Genomic DNA, 14,448 nt, shown 5'->3' with positions numbered 1-14,448 from the left:
AAATAAGCGCATTAGCTTATTTTCCATCAACCGCTTAATCACTGCGAATATGCTGCGCGAAACACGTGCGCACTCTGATGTAAACAATCCCCACATGTATAAGCACTGTGCATGCGGCGCAGTGCGCACTCTAGTCTAATGTAATGAATCCTCACATGGAGAAGAAGCATGGCGGAAGGAGGAACGCTGCCGTCGATTTATCCCCCTTCTAAAAACAAGGCTGTCAACTCTACGCATTCACCGTGTAAGACTCACGCAATTTACACTTTTCACACGCTCTCGCGCCACACATCCATTTTCTCGCGCAGAGAAAAATCACGGAGCAAAAGGACACTGACACCGACAGACTAGACAGAGCAGGTTACTTTTGATGTGAAAAAAATTCTCAGCTCTCAGGTTCTGTCCATTTTATTACGAAATTCAGACAATAAATACCGTTTTGGCGCTTGTAAATGTGACGTGACAGATCCCTGAAACGCCTCAGTTCAAGTAAACCGATCATGTACTTTTTATTTAAAGATACAGTACAACTTACCGAAAGGTATTTATGCCTCATACATAATATCGATCAATCAGTGTTTTTCAGCCACGGAAAGAGGTCAATAAATCTGCAGGTGAACAATTGTCACAGAACATTAACTTAAAGGGGGGGTACAATGGTGTTTCATGTATTCAGAGTTGTTTACAGTGTTAAAGAGATGGATTCTCATGCTTAACATGGCCAAAGTTTTTAAAAAATATTTTGGACGAATAACGGAGAATTTCTGTGCCGAAAATCTTACTTCCGGGTTGGTACAAGTTTCGGCTGGTTTTTTTTCGACCGTGGATCTAATGACGTAGACCAGAGTGGAACTCCTTATATGAGCATTTCTCCCGGAAAAGCTCGCCCGCGCACACGTCGACCAGAGGAGAGCGAGACCGCGCACATCAACGCGCTTCAACAGGAAATCATCGGCAGCGCTGCATAGTGTGAGGGAAAGCTTACCATGTTCATGAAAGCTTATGAAAGCTTATGAAAGCTTACCCCCCCCCCCCCCCATTTCTATAATTAAAATATTGTGATAATACCGTATACCGTGATAAAAGCTCAATCAATTAATCGCAGCATGAAAATTTGATACCGGCACATGCCTAATTACAATTAAACTTTTCGCAAGGATAAAAAAAAAGATCTGCTAATGCTGTAAACTATATAGGGAGCCCACACATTACTATAATAACCTTAAAGGTTAACAACAGAGCCTAGACTTTTAGCCTAATTTCAGATACCTTTTATTTTTAGATATAATAATCAACACTCAACACATTGTATGAAAACATGCAAACTGCACATAAGGCAGTTTTCTCATTAACTTATGTTTTCTACTCTAATTTGTTGTTGAAATATAAATATTTACACAGTTTTTATGACAGATATTTAAAACATAGGCTACAAATTATTATTATTAATAATATACTATTATTATTAAATAATCAAGATATCAATCATTAACATGTTAAGTAAAATATATTATATCGAATATAGTGCATTTATTTAGTGCAAGAGTTCATTTAGGAACCAACAAGCTGTGGGCACTGAATGACTTGCCGGAGGTAAATATAAGGCTATGTGACAAACTAAGACGTTTTATTGGCGTCTTTCCGCTGCTGAAACACTGATCGATTGATTACACAAGTTATGATGCCTTTCAGTAAGTATACTGTATCTTTTAACATACCTTCAGGTGTCCATTCATGTTTATTCTGTAACTGAGGAAGAGAATCGCGTTTACTCGCGCTCCGCGCTGCCGCTTTAAATGAGGAGCTAGTACAGTGATCTGTCACGCCACATCAAAGAGCGCCAAAACGGCATTTATTGTTTGAATTTCGTGATCAAATAGACAGAATTTGAAAGATTACACCTTGCTTATTATCGAAAGTAACAAAATACGGAGCTTGCTATTATAGGGTGTTAATTGTGGTTAGGCTATAACGCTGTATTCGTTGTGTACACATAAGACATGAGGTCCATTGAGCCGGGGCTGGGCCGGGGCAGCAGGGGGCGGGGCGTCCTCGGTACGCCATGAGAAATCGCGGTACGTATCGTGGTTTTTCGGTTCGGTTTGAATATCGTTACACCCCTACTCTCTCAGCATATGAGTAGCGCGAGGGCTTTTCAGTGCATTCAGTCTCACGTCGCTTTCACGCGTCCACTTGGGACATTACGTCACTCAACACTCATAGATAACATTTTATCCTCTGTTGGAACAAAAGTGGCTAACTTCTGTCAACCTCATCTATAAGCAAGGACAAAAATAAAGCAATTTAATTTGAATTATTATCGATTCTGGAATTAAAAAATCTATTTTAAATCGTAAGAAAAAAAATATTTGCAATAGTTAGGTGAAACGATTTTTTCTCCCAGCCCTACTTCTTAGTGTACTGAATAGGGAGACTAAGGCCTTGTCCACATGGACACGGGTATTTTTATAACCGTGACTTTTTTTACGCGGTTCGGCCGTTCGTCCACACGGAAACGCAGTATCAGTATCATCATCAGTATGATTTTATGAACTTCTTCACTTATAAGATTGATAATATCAGGGACAAAATTATAACCATGCAACCGTCTACTACAGTATCGCATCAGGCAGTGCATTGTAGTCTCCCTGAGGAAAAATTAGATTCATTCATTGCTATAGGAGAGGAAGAATTTACTAAACTCGTTAAATCATCTAAATCGACAACATGTATGTTAGACCCTATACCGACTAAGCTACTGAAAGAGATGCTTCCAGAGGTCATAGATCCTCTTCTTAATATCATTAATTCGTCTTTGTCTCTAGGATACGTACCAAAAAACTTTAAGCTGGCTATGATTAAACCGCTTGTTAAAAAAACGCAACTTGATCCTACAGAATTAGTCAATTACAGGCCGATCTCGAATCTACCTTTTCTGTCAAAGATACTAGAAAAGGCAGTATCTTCACAACTATGTTCCTTTTTAGAAAGAAATGATATCTGCGAGGATTTTCAGTCAGGATTTAGACCGTACCATAGTACTGAGACTGCTCTCGTTAGAGTCACAAATGATTTGCTCTTATCATCCGATCGTGGTTGTATCTCTCTATTAGTGTTACTCGATCTTAGTGCTGCGTTTGACACCATTGACCACAACATTCTTTTAAATAGACTAGAAAACTATGTTGGCATTAGTGGAATTGCACTAGCATGGTTTAAATCATACTTATCTGACCGTTATCAATTTGTAGCAGTAAATGAAGAGATGTCTCATCGATCACAAGTTCAGTATGGTGTACCACAAGGCTCAGTACTAGGACCGCTGCTGTTCACTCTGTACATGCTACCATTAGGAGATATCATTAGGAAACATGGAATTAGCTTCCACTGTTATGCCGACGATACTCAGCTCTATATTTCTTCAAAACCTAACGAAACTTACCAATTCACTAAATTAACAGAATGCATAGCTGATATAAAAAATTGGATGACTCGTAATTTCCTACTTCTAAATTCTGAAAAAACAGAGATTCTAATTATTGGACAAAAAACTTCCTCACGTAATAACCTAGAATACTGTCTAACACTTGATGGCTGCTCTGTTAAGTCTTCGTCGTCGGTTAAGTTAACCTGGGTGTGCTCTTTGATACCAATCTTTCATTTGAAAGTCACGTGTCTAGTAGGGGTGTGCGATATGACGATTTTTGATCGTGGACGATTAAAATGTCTCCACGATCTGCTTTTGAAGAAATATCGTAGTATCGTGCATTCTATCAGTTGCTGTTCTGGTGCCTCTGTCCCACTGAACAACGCAACGTATATTCACATAAAATGTTAACGCAGCAGAACGGGACACTGCAGTTCACAAAAGTTCATAATTTGCATGTGCAATAATGACTTGTCGGTTAAACATTTAATTCGCGTGCTGATGCGCGTTTCTCAGTGCGTACGTTAAGTTACATGTGAAGCTCACATGCACTAAAAGCCTGTCTACCAGCGCCTGGATACAGGACTAAGTTATCTTTCGAGTCTTATTGTGCTAATACTGTCAAATACACAAGGTTTACATAAACAAAGTCGGTTATGTCTAAAGTGAAAGCAAACTTGAGAAAATCTGCTTGTCAAATGCGTGTATATTAGACGCGTCGCGCGCAGCTCTTAAAGAGACAGTAGCCGAATAGAAAACACGCTGCCGCTTGTCTTTAAAGGGATAGTTCACCCAAAAATAAAAATTCTCATTATTTACGCACTCTAATGTTGTTCCAAACCTGTATTAATTTCCTTCTAATATTTTTCTAATATTAATATTTTGAAGTATGTGGCTCAGTAACTTTTATTTTCAACAGAAGAAAGAAACTTATTCGAGTTTAAAACAACTTGAGAGAGTAAATTATGACAATTTAAATTTTTAGGAGAACTATCCCTGTAATGTTAATAAAACAACAAAATGCAAAGAGAGCTTTAAGTATCAATGTATAATTTATACAGTGAAGTCTATGTTTTGTTTTATTTTCATATTTGTTCATTTAATTACTTTCTTCAATGCTACTGCTAAATACACCTACTGTAGCTGAAAACATAAAGGACTGTTTATTTAATTTGTATATTAAGTTGTGTATGTGTAATGTGTATCTTTGATCTTAATATTTAATAACAAAGAAAATAATGACAAATATTTTTATCTTCGCCAATGTCTGCCATTCTTTTTTCTTTTATATTTAGTTACCTAAGGCTTTGTTTTTAAAATATGGACATTAGTTTGGCTGTCACAAAATAGTAAAACCAACAACCAAGAATCGTGATAAAATCGTGAATCGTGATTTTTCTGAAAAAAATCGTGATATGATATTTTTGCCATATCGCCCACCCCTAGTGTCTAGTATCTGTAAAACCGCATTTTTCCATCTTAAAAATATATCTAAATTACGTCATATGCTCTCATTGACAAATGCGGAACAATTAGTTCATGCTTTCATGACATCAAGGCTAGATTATTGTAATGCTCTACTGGGTGGTTGCCCTGCACGCTTAATAAACAAACTACAGCTAGTTCAAAACGCAGCAGCTCGAGTTCTTACCAGAACCAGGAAGTATGACCATATTAGCCCAGTTCTGTCAAAACTGCACTGGCTCCCTATTAAACATCACATCAATTTTAAAATATTGCTGATCACTTACAAAGCACTAAATGGTTTAGCTCCGCAGTACTTGAGCGAGCTCTTAACGCATTATAGTCCTTCACGTCTATTGCGATCTCAAAATTCCGGCCAGTTGATAATACCTAGAATATCAAAATCGACTGCTGGTGGTAGATCCTTTTCCTATTTAGCACCAAAACTTTGGAACAATCTTCCTAACATTGTCCAGGAAGCAGACACACTCTGTCAGTTCAAAGCTAGATTAAAGACACATCTCTTTGACATAGCATTCACATAATACATTATAGACTTCTATAATTCAATGTTACGCTGCATAGATTAGGTCAGCTGGAACCGGGAACACTTCCCATAAATCCTGATGTACTTGTCACATCATAAGAAGAATGGCATCTACGCTAATTTTAGTGTCTTTGTTTATCCCGAGGTCTTCCCGCAGCCTGCCAGATCCAGGCCGTATCCAGATCTGACGAAGGACCTTTGCCTGGACCCGTGTCAACGCAGTGCTGAAGTGCCAACTAGTCTCTCCCTATGGAGGATCCATTTACCACTCTACAGATAAAGCGTCGTCGGGAAAACTCAATTTGCGTATCTACCCCGAATTGATAAAATAAAATAAAATAAAATTTTGAATCAAAACTAAAAGGAAACACCAGTAATTTGTTTAGGCTTAGTTTGTAGGGAATTTCCAAACCTGCACACATATATTCAAATGCACATAACTATAGAACCAATTCTTAATGCGCATGTGAACGCCATCAGCGTTTCTCACAGGATCGCGTTTAAAGTTTGTGTAGAGAGAATGGTGTCGTCTTGGCGGCCCCTAATTTAATAACAAATGATCATTGCGATGGAAGCGAATCAATCAAAACTAACTTTAGCTGGAAAATAACTTTATTAAAGAACCGCTATAAAGCCAAAACAATCGTACCTTAAACTATACGTTTATCTCTGTAAAGCTGCTTTGAGACAATCTACATTGTTAAAAGCGCTATATAAATGAAGATGACTTGACTTAATCTGAATCAGGCAGGTAATAAACGTTTGACCTATCACGCAAAGAACATATTAAAGCACTAAGACATGGGAACAGTATAGCTAACATTCACATTTGAATATTTATCGCAAGTCATATCGTCATCGCAATATTAAACAATGTTATCGCACATCGCAGCTTTTCCTCATATCGTGCAGCCCTATTATTAACATTAATATTGTTATGATTGTAATAACATAATAAAACATAAATATGTTTTACAGTATATAGAACCGACATTGAACGCTCCGAGCGAGCTGTGCTGTGGTAAACATGGAACTTTTCCTTGACATGAAACGGTAAATAATCAAACTAGTGGAAGCCTGCAGACAGTGCATAAAAATTCTGTATCTAACCATGCAATGATCATGCAATATCTATTCAGTCAGTACAGTAGCCTACACTTTAGTAATGTTTCTGTTTAACGTTAAATAAAATGACCTGTCCCTGATCCCTCAGGCAGCGCGCCCACTCACAAAGCAGACAGCCTCTGCTACCGCGGGCGTTTTTCCACATTCGAATATTAATTTTCACCTTCGATATTCTGTTTTTTAAAACTATTCGAATATATATTCGAATTTATAATATTCGTTGACAGCCCTACTGTCATATGGCTTTCTTGTGCCACAGTGCCTACACACCGTCACGGTTTTATCCACTAACCTCTTTCCTTCATCATTATATTTGACAGGGAAGCCAAAATGCTCCCATACAGGGGATTTAAATGACGCGGGGCGTTCAAGCTCCTCCGTTCCTCCGCTCGCCATGACCACGCTGTGTGTGGACTGAACATGCGCACAACTTTCTTTCTTTTTTTCATAAATCAATCCGCGGATCACGTCTGTGCCGAACCGAAGATATTGATCCGAACGGATCACGGATCAATGATGATCCGTTGCACCACTATTATCTACAGTCCATTGTAGGAAACAAAACTCGCAAAGATTTTAAAACCATTTGACACCAGTGAAGCAGCTCTTTACCGTACATGCAGATTGGGAACGACTTCACATAAATTGCAATTAGTTGCAGTATGAAGTTCACAGCGTAATTTTGGGAGGAGTGAACATCTAATCTTTCAATTAATTGCTGGAGCATATAAGCAGCCACTCATCTTGCTCTGGCATCAGCTGTTTTGGCATCCCTCCACCTCCCCAACTCCACCAACATAATTTAGGCATCTTGCTACTATACTCATCATCCAAGCATTATTAGTTCCACTGGGGGTATATCTAAGCTCGAGCTGAAGTTGCTTCCTTGAGCCCCTCCATTGCGGACAGCAAGCCAAATACGCTTAACCTTATTAGCTTAAAAGATTATATGGTCAAACAAACTCGTGAAATAGTATCAAAAAAAGTATTGAAATATAGCTGCAAGCAGCCATTACCAGGGCCAAGCAGAATAAGACGACAAGACATGCCAACATTGCTGAAAGTGTCAGATCAACTGCAACAATCAGCAAATAAAGACATTTAAAGAGGATTTTAGGCCAAATGGCTGAAAAATCATATAAACAGTAATTAAAAATATGATTTAATGGATTATCACTTTTGACCAATAGGTGGCGCATTCACAAAACTGATGTGATGTGGTCAGAGTGAAGTGACAATGAGACATACAAAGTTTGGTGTCAATATGTCAAGGCATTGCAGAGATAAAGCCTGAATAGTGCTTTTGGCATCATGCCTCAACTTTGCTGCTGCGGTATACGAAAACGGTTTTGTCAATCGACACGAAATCCATAACTTTTAGTCGGCACGGTCTGGAGATGATACGATTCAATTTTGGTGAAAATTGGACAAACGGTCTAGGAGGAGTTCAAAAAAGTAGGTTTTGAATGAAAATCAAGATGGCGGACAGGAAGCTCGGCCAAATAAGGTAAACTTGGTATCTATGTTCTCAGCTTGACCCAAGGAATCTATTAAGACCAGTTGCATTACAATAGGCCAATTTATTCAAAAGTTATTAGCAGTTTTGTAAATTTTGTTTTTACTTTTGAACACTAGGTGGCACTGTCTCGAAATATTTTGGTACCTTCAAGGGATGGTGCTGATGGCACATTCTGAGTTTTGTAATATTACACCAATGCATTTGTTTAGTATAGCATTTTATTTCCCAAAACTGTATTGAAGTCAATGGGAATTTCATGTTTTGTTCTATTATAGCGCCACCAAGAGGCTGAGTCCCACCATTTTTTTTATGTGTCCTCAGAGTGAGCCCATACATATGTGTGTCGATTTTGGTGAAAATATCTCAATTCGCTTCGGAGTTATAGACATTTATATGAAAAAACACGTAAAAAATGACTGACACATGACTTTGATTGGAATTTACTACCCCTAAACATCAATATTTTCGCATTTGGGCATTGGCGAATAGCTATCGACCTATGTTTCCAAACTTCTGATGGTGGTTTCGTCTCGATCGGACTAGCGGTTTCGAAGATATAGCCAAATGTTTTTTAAGCGCCAAATCACAACGCTACACAAACCGTAAGGCATGTTTGGTATCGTAGGACTCGGCAAGGATTCAGGAGTCTAATTAGATGAGTCTCGTGAAAATAAGTCGACCACACCCAAAGTTATAAGCATTTGAAAAAAAAAATCCCAACTAGGTGGCGCTGTTTCGAAACTTCTCAGGTTCTTTCAGGACATCGTGCTGATGACCCATTCCAAGTTTCGTAACAATCCGTTCATGCGTTCATAAAATACAGCATTTTAGCACATAATTCAAAATGGCCGACAGTCAAAATGGCCGATATGGTAAAATTGTATATCAGTCGACTCGGCATGTTGCCCTGAATCTAACGAGACCAATTTTATGATTTTTGGACAAACTGTTCAGAAGTTATAAGCAAAAATAGCCATTTTTCATATCTCCGGACCAGTAGGTGGCGCTGCGCCGAAACACAGCATGTAGCCTCAGGTCATGCTTGTGACAATATGTACCAAGTTTGGTCTGAATCCGATAAACCGTTGCGGAGATACAGCCTTACATCTGTTTTCGCAAGCGCTACGTAAAATTTGTTCGTGGGTTTATCGAAAACGGTTTGACGAATCAACTTGAATTCCATAACTTTTTGTCGACATGGTCTGGAGATGATCTGGTTAAATTTTCGTGAAAATCGGAGCAACGGCCTAGGAGGAGTTCGAAAAAGTAGGTTTTTCTGAAAATTCAAAATGGCGGAAACATTTCCATGACGGAAAATGACGTCATAGGGTGCAATCAAATCGTCTTGAGCTGGGGAATAAGTGGACAAAATAATTTTGTTGATAGGCCTTAGGGTTCAAAAGTTATTAGCATAAACATGAGTGAAACTTTGGACAGTTGGTGGCGCTAGAGGGATTGGTTTTAAGACACCAAATTTGCTATGGTGACTTTTCAGACAGTCCTCTATCAGTGTGTCAAATTTCATAACTTTCCCGCAAGCGGTTCTATGGGCTGCCATAGACTCCCAGAGCGGAAGAAGAAGAAGAAGAAGAAGAAGAAGAACGGGAACAGATACAATAGGTGCCTCCGCACCTTCGGTGCTTGGCCCCTAAATATGGGGACACTTTTTTTTAAAGGACAGCCTGTGACCCAGTACTAATGAAAGGCTAAAATCCCCCTGTATTACCCAACATCGAAATTATAATAGCACATGCATTTCCTCTTAACAATATTGCCAACACCATATCAATATCACCATACAACAGAGATTTACATTAGCATTTAGCAGATGCTGTTCCAAAGCGACTTACAAAATTAGAACAAAAGCAACTTGTCAAGAGCCAACAAGATAATCAAAGATAATATAATGATACCACACTCTCTGTTATACTGTGTTTTCTGGAAAAGTCACATAAATGTGTCACATAAATGTGTCACATTTTTTACATTTATTACCAACTTGACCCCACAAAGACACACAAACACATCAGATCCTGCTGTTCTGGTGAGCATATCATGCTCAGGGGGTTAGACTGGAGCTCTCTGGGTCAAATATATAACACACTTTCCTGATATTCTACTCTAATAATGGTGCGTTCACACCGGACGCGAATAGCGCGTCAGGCGCGAGTGATTTCAATGTTAAGTCAATGCAAAGATGCATTACGTGCGTAAAAAATTCCTGCGGCACGAATGAGGCGTAGAGCGGTAGACACGAATACGCCTCGTTCGCGCGAATGGCGCGAATTGACGCCGGTTTCACACGGCACGCGTTAGCAGAGCGTAAGCAGCGCAGGAGCAGTGCGTATGGTGAGCAGGAGCAGGACACGCGCGTTTTGCTTTCACACTGGCAGCGTTTGTCACGCGCGGCTGAACCACCCACGGGTTGTGTAGCCTACAGACAGAGTACTCTATAATGGATAAGTTGCCATTGCTTTATTTCGTTTTCAAATACATTTAAGAGAAAAGACTTGTCAACAAGCTTATTTTATTAATAATTTCATTTATATAACTTTTGGTTCATCTCTGTTTTTATTGTTCTGGCAACAAGATTGTTTTTGGACATTTGTTTTCTTTTTAAATTGCTGTTCATTTGATCGACTGTTTAAAACACAATAGATCTCATCTATGCACTTTTTGGATAAAACTGTGGTGTATTTTGGCCATGATCAATGCATTGTCACTTTAATTCAGCGTAAGCGGCGCAGCAAAAATAGACTCGGCGCCGAAACAATCGCGGTACTGCTGCGTCTGCTCTGCTCCTGCTCTGCTCCTGCTACGCGCTGCCGCGCCGCCTCTGCGTGCGGTGTGAATGCTCTAATATGTTAACATGGGCGCCGGAAAAAATACGCGCTGCACGCTCTGCTAATGCGTGCAGTGTGACGCCGGTTTCACACTGCACGCGATAGCAGAGCGTGAGCAGAGCAGGAGCAGTGCGTATGGTGAGCAGGAGCAGGACGCGCGTTTTGCTTTCACATTGGCAGCATTTGTCACGCGCGCCTGAACTGCGGGTTTTGTACAGACAGAGTACTCTATAATGGATAATTTGGCATTGCTTTATTTCGTTTTCAAATACATTTAAGAGAAAATACTTGTCAAGAAGCTTATTTTATTAATAATTTCATTTATAACTTTTGCTTCATCTCTGTTTTTTCATTGTTCGGGCAACAAGTTTGTTTTTGGACATTTGTTTTCTTTTTAAATTGTTTTTGGTCATTTGATTGACTGTTTAAAACACAATAGATATCATCAATGCGCTTTTTGGATAAAACTGCGGTGTATTTTGGCCATGATCAATGCATTGTCACTTTAATTCAGCGTAAGCGGCGCAGCAAAAATAGACTCGGCGCCGAAACGATCGCTGCACTGCTGCTCCTGCTCTGCCGCGCCGCCTCTGCGTGCGGTGTGAATGCACTCATTGTATAACATGGAGACCGAAAAAAATACGCGCTTTAAGATGGCGCGTTAAGCGCGTTATGCGCGAATGATTTTATGAAGTACTTTTTGTGCATTCACGCGTTTGACGCGAATTCGCGTCTGCCGCGCGAGTTGAAAAATCTGAACTTCTGCGTCAATTCGCGCCGCGTTAACCAATCAGGAGCCTGCTTGCTGCTGTCACGTGGTGAAGTGACAGTTTATAATGTTATGTTTGGCCTCAATAAATTATTTTGTAATATGACTAAAATGCACAACAAAGCAAATCTTTCACATAAAAACTCGATTTCAATATATGAGAGATACTCATTTTGTATTGAATGCTATTTATTCCATCTATTCTAGATTATATGAAACATTATTAAGCTAATGTAAAGACAACAAACACAATTTAGTGTATAAAAACTTTTTAAAAAAAATCACAGGACAGGTTTCACTTTTGGAGGCTGGCTCCATTTATTATCAAAACAAAAATAAATGACAGATTAGGTGGGTGCGGGCGAGGGTGAACCTCGCGCCGGGCTGTACAGCGCGGGCTCGCCAGGCAGCAACCACTCGAGGCCTAGGCCTTATACGGCCTACGCTGTCCTCGTCAGCGTCCTCACCGTTAGGTCCACCAAACCTAGCTCCTGGAGCAAATTGTGAAACTCCTGAAACCCTCCGGAGGGTCTGGTGGATCCGAGTACAGCGACGATGTCCCCTACGCAGCTGTTTCTGCTCTCCAGAGCATATACGAGCTGTGACTCTCTCGAATAATGCTAATGCTCGATAAACATCTAAAAAAGATGGCCGCCAACAGGTTTCGAAACTTTCGCCTCTAACGCGCGTAAATTTCGCTTCAAACTTTTGTTTTTACGCGCGTCAATTTCGCTCTTGACCGCGCGAATTAACACAAAGTGGTCACGCGTATAACTAGACGCGGCAGGCGCGAATTTGACGCGCTATTCGCGTCCGGTGTGAACGCACAGTTAGTACAAACAAAATAAAAGTTAAGTATCATGCTTATCCATCACTCCTGAGACAACAACTGCTGGGAAAGGTTCACGGGTTATCTAGAACATGACACTGCAACAGCATCAACCACACTTTGACCTCTATGAATCAGTTGCATGAATGTATTTAGACAGGCAACTGATGTCAACCACATACAATTAAAGAGCTAGAGGATACACTGCAACAACTACAACCAAGACCAGAGTTAAAGAGTGGTCACATTACCACTGCTTGCCGAAATTTCAATAGGAATCTGTGCAATTAGTAGTCTAATGGACAAAGTACCCTGAGCAGATTTTGAGAAGTTGGTCACACAAATTCGCCATCTTCACCAACAAAAATATTTTTTGTTTGAAAGTGACTTCTGTGCAAGCTGTGCTTCATACATAGCTACTCTATTGACAATAGACAATGGACCTCTTTTGGCCAACAATATCTTGCTTATGTAGCCGCACCTCTATTTGCTATAAGAAGTCTGTTTGTTGCATCTGGTTCTTTAATCAAGCATGAACCAAACATTGATACCCACTAATGCAAGTGGAGAATTTCAAATAAAGCCAAAGCATTTCCTCACCTGCAGTTTGGTGGGGGGTCCAACATGATGTCAGCTAGCTCTTTCTGAATCCTGAAAGAAGACATGAAAGCTGTGAAACCGGTTGTCCGAGGAAAAAAAAAAACCTGCCTAAGACGACGTGACGGCGCCTTCAAATCCTTCATCTGGTCAGCTTTTGAAGGCAGCATAATTGTATCATTGGCTGCCTCTGCTATCCCCACAATCCTGTGTGTGCGGTTCCATGGTTGATGAAAGGATAAAAATGGTGACAGGCCTGTAACAACCTTTGACAATAAGATATGGCCAAATGATCCCCCCTCAGTATTTAATATTTTTCATGCTGCTCTGCTGAAAAGTACTAAACTTTTTTTTGTCTAAATTTGCCATTTTAAATGAAAAATATTGGCTACATTTTAAGTTAGCGGTGTCCAAACTCGGTCCTGGAGGGCCACTGTCCTGTAGAGCTCCAACTTGCCTCAGCACACCTTGCCTGGATATTTCTGGAATGGCTAGTAAGACCTTGACTAGCTGGTTCAGGTGTGTTTAATTGGGGTTGAAGTTGAACTTCACAGAACAGTGGCCCTCTAGGAGCAGTATTGGACACCCCTGTTTTAAGCGATTTATTTAGTTCATAACAAAGTGACAGTTTATAATGACACGACGTTTACACGACAACGATATGCTTAAAACAAAGATGTTTTTCCTTTGCGTTTTTGCGTACATGCAACACCATTTTCAAAACGATTCCCATTCACATAGATCCGTGAAAACGACTAAAAACCCTGTGACCAGCATCGGCCAATAATGAGCCTACGTTCTGACGTACAACCCAGAAGCCAGGGAACTATACTGCGACCAAAATGGTCGCATATGCAACCTTTTGAAATGCCATTGCGACCCTAATTTTTAATGGGCAGTCTCGTGTATGACTGATTGACTGTAAAATGTATGACTGATTATTTTTGTACCTACCTTATGTTTTAGGCAATATGCTATGATTTACTATGAACATTTATTAAAACAGAAATGTGTATTTTAAGAATACGTTTTATAACGTGCTCTGAGCATTCAACACATCAAGTTGGGTTCGGTTTTCGGTACGCATTTTCAAACCGAACGGTTCGTTGGACCATTTTTCCTGCCGACCAAAATTTCGTTATTTCAAATGTAAGCGCGCTCATAATGTAAGAGACGTCGGCGCGACCACAACATTGCCCAACATCAAATGGCAAACGTAATGCAAGCAGAACGAAACTGCTCGTTATAGTGTGGTTGAAGGACCGTTTATCAGTTTGGACCAGTGCAGCGCGAGCCGATCGTGATCATGCGACACTGTTACTACACAG

General features: G+C 40.0%; 1 protein-coding gene across 2 annotated transcripts in view; it reads right to left on the bottom strand.

Annotated features, from left to right (window-relative positions):
- The window catches only part of ube2e1 (ubiquitin-conjugating enzyme E2E 1), a 48,183-nt gene that overhangs the window by 24,268 nt on the left and 9,467 nt on the right, over window positions 1-14,448 (bottom strand). The window contains exon 3 of one of the 2 annotated variants that reach the window (XM_079878089.1): window positions 13,124-13,174. The exons of the other annotated variant lie outside the window; for it this stretch is intronic. Coding sequence (XP_079734215.1) covers window positions 13,124-13,174 — 51 coding nt within the window. The remainder of the gene's footprint in view (window positions 1-13,123; window positions 13,175-14,448) is intronic. 2 annotated transcript variants of the gene reach the window in all.

The sequence above is a fragment of the Squalius cephalus genome (genome assembly GCF_949319135.1).
Source record: "Squalius cephalus genome assembly, chromosome: 8".
NCBI classification, from domain to species: domain Eukaryota; kingdom Metazoa; phylum Chordata; class Actinopteri; order Cypriniformes; family Leuciscidae; genus Squalius; species Squalius cephalus.
This window is presented reverse-complemented; position numbering and strand designations above follow the sequence as displayed.